Raw genomic sequence first — 7,527 nt, forward strand, 5'->3', positions numbered from 1 at the left:
TGTTGCATTTGTGTTTTACTTTGACTTTGCTTGACCCAAAAATGGTGTTGTTGAGTGTTGAAATGGTATATGGAAGTGATCCAACCATTCACAACAAGTCCCAGGGTCAATCTCCTCAAATTCACCAATTGCTATTTTATTCTCATATGCCTCTATGGCATTTTTAGTTTCTTTTTAATTTCTTTGGAAACCACTTGGAATTGGTTTGATAGGTACTAGGTAAGGTGTATGAAGCTTTTCCAATTCTCTAAATAAAGTGGAGAGGTTTTTGGTAAAGTTTTATAAATGTAGCCCTAGGCACATATGCTTCTTTCTTATTTAATTTCTTTTATTTCATTATAACTAATATGGTGAAAAGAGGGGTGAGGTTTAGGGTTTAGTGGGGTTCACAATGGTTCACCACCATTTAGCATAATTAATAAAGGTAGGGTTCAAGATTTACCTATTAGGGCTATACGCCCTCATATGTCTTTTATTTTATTTTGGGTTTCTCAAATGTATCCAAAATGATTTCTGGAGAAGATTAGGGTTTAAGGTTTTTCTTATTTGATTCCTTTCTCTTTTATTTTATTGGGTTGGTGACCTTCACTTGATCAATTTAGGGTTTTAGGGTTTAGCACATAAGCATAATAACACTCATCATGGCAAAACACAAGATTTAAACAAGATCTATATGTATCAATCTTATTTTAATAAAAGTTTTTGTTGGTTCCAAAATTTGGAACTAGGGAAATTCATTTTGTTTGTTTTGAAATTTTTGGGTTGTTACATGCGGCCAGCACTGGGAACTTCAACTTCTGGATCAGCCAGCCGCACCTGAGCGATTCATATTTATATAGTACTTCTACATGCCACAACGAAGAGGGAACTAAAGCCGCGCCCTATATATAAAGGGAAAAATAAGTACTCCAAGCACAAGTACATCCATAGTAAAAACCCAAGTACACTAAAACTTAGAATATAAAATATGAGTATAGTTACATACAGAGCACAAGTATAGAGGAAGGATGAGAATAACTCAAATGCAAATCGAGTACAATTGTATTCAAAGCATGAATATAGATATATACAGAGCACGAGTATAACTCATTGAACACTCGAGCACGAATAAAATTATTCAGAGAACATAAGTACAACTAATCTATTGGGTGGATGAAGTGGTAGCAAGCATCTGATATCCGATGTGACAAGAAGGTCCCACAAAAGCTAAAAGACAATCTATAGGATAGCGGTCAGACCGGCAATGCTTTATGGGGCAGAATGTTGCCCACAAAGAGACAACATATCCAACAAATAAGTGTCACCGAGATGCGCATGCTACGATGGATGTGTGTCCATACAAGAAAGAACCGGATGAGGGACGAGGTAATCCGTGATAGGCTAGGGCTGGCACCAATCAACGAGAAGCTAGTCCAACACCGACTAAGGTGGTTTGGGCATATCCAGCGGAGGCCTCTCGAAGCTCCCGTTAACAGTAGAATTCTAAAGAGTATGGAGGAATACTAGAAGGGGTAGAGGACGACCAAAGTTAACGTGGGCGGAGGCGATAAAAAGAGACTTGAGGGATTGGAATGTACCTAAAGTCTTAGCTCTTGATAGGACTGCATGGAGATCAGCGATCCATGTGCCGAAACATTAGTTACTCGTTTTTTCTTTCTTTCTCCTTGTTTTGATCTTTTTTTCTGTTAGATTTCATATCTGGCCTACCCAACTTGTTTGGAAAAAAAAAATTGATGTTGTTGTTGTTTGTTGTTGTAAGTACAACTAAGGATAAGTACAACTCGGTGATCCTCGGAGTGCAGTTGCGTAAAAGCACGAGTACAAGTGCAATTGCGCACAAGTGAGTAAAAGTACAGCCAGACACACAGAGCGAGTATAAGTACAGCTGCACACACGACAAGGACAGTTACCGAGTAAAGCGAAAAATGCATCAAATATAGTAAAAACAGAAGTATTTATCAGTGCAAGCACGAGTACATATACGTACACACCTCGAGTACAACCATGCTAGTATTGGAAGTACAGAAAAAATTCTCGAAACCTATCAACATGGGATCTAGTTTTGAAGATCTCGACGCGAAGATCTCAAAAGTGAAAATGGCTTGTAATTTGAACTTACGGTTCTTGATAGTTCATGTTGAAAAAGTGAATCTAAAAAATAAAAGAAAAAGCCGAGAAAACCCATCCCGTCATTCTTTCTCCTCCCTCATTCCCACATTGTTTACCCTTGCAACACATAATGAGTAGGAAGACCACTTCCCAATTTTTTCTTTGGCACCAATAGTACGTTACATGTAGCTTGTCCCTGTCTTTTTATTTTTAGAGATTTCTAGCACCATAGCGCGCCACTTACCGCGTACCACGTGCGGGGAGAGTTGTCTCACTTTAGGAAGGTCGGTCTTTTTTTAGAGATTTCGGTAAAAGGAAACGAGTAAAAAATAAAAGAAAAAGTCTTATTGGGCCGGCCCATTGTGGGAGTTGCCTGGATGTCCCCTCGTACCCAAAATAGGATTCCTCGTTGCTCCCGTTGGTCGTCAGCTAATCTTAAAAAGATCATCTAAAAAAAACTAATCTTAAAAAGAAAAAAAAAGTTTATCGTCAGCTTGGTAAGCAGGAAATAGAAAGGAAAAAAAGAGCTTGGTAAGCACGAAAGACTGCATCTAAAAAACGAGAAAGCACGGAAGGCTCTGTCTCCCCCCTTCCCCCTTCCCTCTCCCCAAACCCCAACCATGGCCGACGCTTCCGACCCCGCCGCCGACCAAAACCCTAAGGACGCCGGACCCCGCGAGCCGGAGCCCCGGGCCGGATCCAATGGCGAGACCCCCGAGGAGGAGTACGAGTACGAGGAGGTGGACGAGGACGAGCTGGACGGGCCGGCGACCGCCGCCGTCGAGCGGGAGAAGGTGCAGTCCGTGCTCCGCAGGCTCTCGTCGGACCCCGTGGAGATCCGCGTCCACGACGTCATCATCAGGGGCAACGCCAAGACCAAGGAGCAGCTCATCGAGGCGGAGGCCGCCGACATCCTCCGCGCCGCCACCACCGTGCAGGACCTGCTGGAAGCCGCGGGCCAAGCCAGCGCGCGGCTCCGCGGGCTCGACGTGTTCGACGCCGTCAACATCACGCTCGACGCCGGCCCGCCCGAGCTGCCCGGCACCACCAACGTCGTCATCGAGGTCGTCGAGGCCGCCAGCCCCGTGACCGGCAACGCCGGCGTCTACTCCAAGCCCGAGGTGCGTCGTGTTCTCCACTTGCTTCGATTCGTTGGTGATTGCATTGGATTGTCGAATCGCTTGCGGCTGTAGACTTAGAGCAACAACTTGTTTGATACCATGGGGCCTGGATTGAGATCTAGATTCGTAGTTAACCCATTGTTAGAATCGTTCATTCGGGATTGGTCATCTTACCAAATGTTTTCTTATGCTTATACTAGTATTACGATTCATTAAGCATCATGAGTTCTTGCTAGTTGGGTTGGGTGCACAACACTAGGGGGTATTGTGTCCTGCAACTGTAAGGCTGTCAAATTACTCAAGGATCATGTAATAAAAAAACTGCTCCCTCCTTTCCTAAATATAAGATGTTTTGGCAAGCCAATTTGACTTGCCAAAATGTCTTATATTTAGGAACAGCGGACGTACATAAGTAAATTTCCAAGCGGCACTGAGAAAGGATACTCTTCAGTAGTAACTTTACTATCAATGTGTAGTCACCTAATGTGGCGAGGTACTACATTAGGTTGCTAGACCTAGGCTGAAGGCTCCAAATGACTATGATGCTGCCATTTTAACCAATAATGTTTTTAGTTTAAATACAAGACTTGCAAAAGTGAAGTAATGGAACACATAGAGCTCCCTAAGTAAGAGGAACACCTTGAGCACTTCCATATGAAATAAAGTAGAGTTCTACATTCAGTTTATTGATCTGCTTGGACACCATCTTAGCTGATAGTGGATCTCAATTAATTAGAGCTAAATTATATGATTCAGATTGTTGGAAATTGAAACATTGAATAAGCAAGAAGATTCAAAATCGTATTAGTGTGGCAATTCTAGTAAAATCTGCATAGAATATCCTGAGCTTGAACATAAAAAATATACTTTAATACTTGGGAAAGTACATGAGCCCTGTGGATACACAATAACGTTTACTGGAAACATTTAGACTTTCCACATCCTACATACTATAGCACTCTCTCCGTCCCAAAATAACTTGCTCAACTTTTTCTAGATATGAATGTATCTATAACCAAAATGTGTCTATATACTTTCGTATCTAGACAAAGTTGAGCAAGTTATTTTGGGACAGAGGGACTATTATTATACGCATGAGTCATGACTCTTTCCTGGCGTCTACTGAATTTTGTGGCCCTCCACCACAGTGGAATAGATAATGGTGATACGTTGTAGGTGTAGGGTCCTCCTGAGCTCGTCTACTATCTTCGTTTCCAAAAAATCCCGAATGAACACTGAACGTGTACTAAAAGCTGATTTAATCATTCATGTTATCAGTTACACTTTATTTCTCCCAGCTGGTAGCCGCTACCTGTATGTTATCCATCAAATTCTTCAATTGCGATGAATGTGAGTCAGCTAATAGTTAATCCCAATCCGTGGTAAATCTTTGTCAACTGATAGATATTTATACAGAGAGTATGTTTAGCTCCCCAGAAGAGACTTGACCTGGCAACTGATACTTAGTTTTATAGTTTGAGACTTTTTTCTTGACAGATATAGCTTTAGACTTGATCCACGTCAATATCTGGTCTGAATAGTGTGGTAAATAAACAAAAATGCACAGGATATTTGTTTGTCTGATTAAGAAGGCAGCTTCGGCAGTTAAGATGCGAGTTCATTTGTTTGAGTTCAACATGGATCTTTCACAATTATAGATGAACTGTGTTTGCTCGTCTGCACAATTTCCTTATGTTCTTAACTACCACAAAAATGTATGCTAACGGTTTCAACAATTCTTCTAAGTACTAAACAAAAAGCTTCAACTACTAAGGTTGAACATAGGTGTCACTGTGCTCTAATCCTAATATATAGTGGTTTGGATCTATTGTTTCTGAGGAACATCGGAAATCGTTGTCTCATTATTTTATTAATTGTTAAAATAATTGTTCTGTTGAGAAGCGCTTAGCTTCTTTTGTTTCATATAGGTAGTTGTCTTTATCCACTGAATACAAATACTTTAGTACAACTTTAAGTCTCTAAGCTTAGAGGTCGTTATCTTGCTGCCCTATATTATCTGCATCATAAGGGTAGAAAAAAGATCCGCTGTTGTGATTACTGCATGGCGCAACTGTATACGTCCACTCGACTATTTTAGAAGTTTCTACTTCTGATTTGTGGACGTGTATTCATTATGTTTGTAGGCAAGATCTTGGTCACTAGAAGGGGCTCTTAAGTTGAAGAATTTGGCTGGCTATGCGGACATCTGGGATGCTTCAGTTGCGTACGGTTGGGACCAAACATCCGAGGTTGGTGTTGGAGTCTCGGTACCAAGATTCAAGTCAATACCAACACCCTTGATGGCTCGGGCATCATTGATGTCTCAAGATTGGCTGAAGTTCTCATCTTACAAGGAGCGCGCACTTGGTCTTTCACTTGGTTTGGTCTCAACCAGGAACCACGATCTGTCTTATAATCTTGCATGGCGTACCTTAACTGATCCATCACAAAGCGCGTCACAGTCCATAAGAAGACAGTTAGGGCACAACCTTCTATCTGCGTTGAAATATACATACAAGATTGATCATAGGGATTCACATCTCAGGCCAACGAGAGGATATGCATTTCACTCAGCCTCTCAAGTTGGTGGTCTTTGGGATAACAAGGGACTGAAATTTTTTCGCCAGGTCTGTTTTTCCTTTGTCCCCTTTTTCATGATTTCTTAAGCTCTTATCTTTTCATCGATTTCTCTATTTTTTTCATCACAATAATGGAGAAGTATCTTGTCATGTCTGTTCTCAATATTGTTATCTTACAATATGTTGGTGGCTTTGCTTCAGGAGTTTGATGTCCGTGCTGCTGTGCCTTTTGGATTCTACAATGCTGCTCTCAATTTTGGTCTAGGAGCGGGTGTCATTTTGCCACTAGGAAGAGGATTTTTGGATTCTGCTACACCTGTGACTGATAGATTTAACCTTGGAGGCCATTCTTCTCCAGTTTGCAGCCTGGGTGGAATATCATCTTTGCTGGGTTTCAGAACTAGAGGAGTTGGCCCAACAGAACCACGAAGGCTTGTCCCTGGCGAGTCGGATTCTGCTGCTGCTCCAGGGAGGGATTACTTGGGTGGCGATCTTGCTGTTTCTGCCTTTGCTGACCTCTCTTTTGACCTGCCTCTGAAGGTATTCAGAGATGCTGGCATCCATGGCCATGCGTTTGTCACTGCTGGCAACGTTGCGAAACTGTCGGAGGGTAATTATAAGAACTTCTCCCTCGATGAATTCCGGCGTTCTTTTAGGAGCACTGCTGGCGTTGGCATTATTCTGCCAACTAAACTCTTCAGGGTTGAGGCAAGTTTCAGTAGCCCTTTTTCGATTTCCCTTACCAAACTACTGATGATCATGTATGCCTGTTTCCATACTGACAAACTACTTGTACTCTGTATTTGTTCAGGTGAACTACTGCTACATTCTGAAGCAATCTGAGCACGATAGTGGGAAGACTGGAATTCAGTTCAGCTTCTCCTCGCCCCACTAGAGGCTTGTTACGAAGCGCCCTTGCGGCCCAAGTAGCACCCCTTTTGCTGCCATCATCCGCTTCGCCTCCCCCATCCCTCTTGATTATTTTCTGTCTAAGTAACTGCTCAGCAAGTGTATCTGCGTGAAGCTGCGACACTTTTTTGGGCATGAGGAGCCTAGAGTAGTACTGTTGGGCGTTTTTGCACATCTCCCGGAAGAGTCACCGTTTCCTTCGCACTAATGATGTGTCACGGACAAGCCTGTGTAACTGAAACACCCATGCTGCAATGGTGAATAAAATTTTGTGTGGACAAGACAAACTTTTTTGGAACAAAACTACTGAAACTTTGTGTAATCCGTTTGACATGCGTTCTGTGCTTGCACTTATGTTGGCAAGCTGTGGCTAGCAAACAGCAGGACAAGCTTATCCTCTTTTAGGTCTAGATTCGGTTGCCATGCTGGCATAAGGGCTCGATCTGCTCCCACCGACCTCTGATCCGTTGTGCTTTGGTGTCCATTGACAGTTTTCAAGCCTGTCGTGGCCATCTTCACGCTAGGTGTTTGGCAATTTTCCTAGTCCATTGATTCGGACAACCGGAAGATTTTCCTAGTCCATTAATTTGGACAACGAGAAGTTTATCGCTGCTCTGCTAGACGAGGTAGCCGCTGTTGTACCTTTCAAAAAAAAAGGTAGCCGCTGTTATCTGATACCCTGCTCTTACCTAATCGAATGATCAATGAGAAAGGTTATGAATGTCTATTTGATCATACACGGACGGGGGGATCTACTCAATGCTACCCTGATTTACAAGCATTTGGGTCAAAAAAAAATTTGCTAGCGA

General features: G+C 42.5%; 1 protein-coding gene across 1 annotated transcript; it reads left to right on the forward strand.

Moving 5' to 3' along the window:
* Window positions 1–2,667: 2,667 nt before the first annotated feature.
* On the forward strand, window positions 2,668–7,068 carry LOC124707665 (sorting and assembly machinery component 50 homolog A-like). The gene is made up of 4 exons (XM_047239327.1): window positions 2,668–3,230; window positions 5,375–5,857; window positions 6,011–6,517; window positions 6,621–7,068. Exons 1-4 carry the CDS (start codon window positions 2,730–2,732, stop codon window positions 6,702–6,704), a joined length of 1,575 nt encoding a protein of 524 aa, XP_047095283.1. The 5' UTR covers window positions 2,668–2,729; the 3' UTR covers window positions 6,705–7,068.
* The last annotated feature ends 459 nt before the right edge of the window (window positions 7,069–7,527 follow it).

Source organism: Lolium rigidum, chromosome 4, assembly GCF_022539505.1.
Source record: "Lolium rigidum isolate FL_2022 chromosome 4, APGP_CSIRO_Lrig_0.1, whole genome shotgun sequence".
In the NCBI taxonomy this organism is placed as follows: Eukaryota; Viridiplantae; Streptophyta; class Magnoliopsida; order Poales; family Poaceae; genus Lolium; species Lolium rigidum.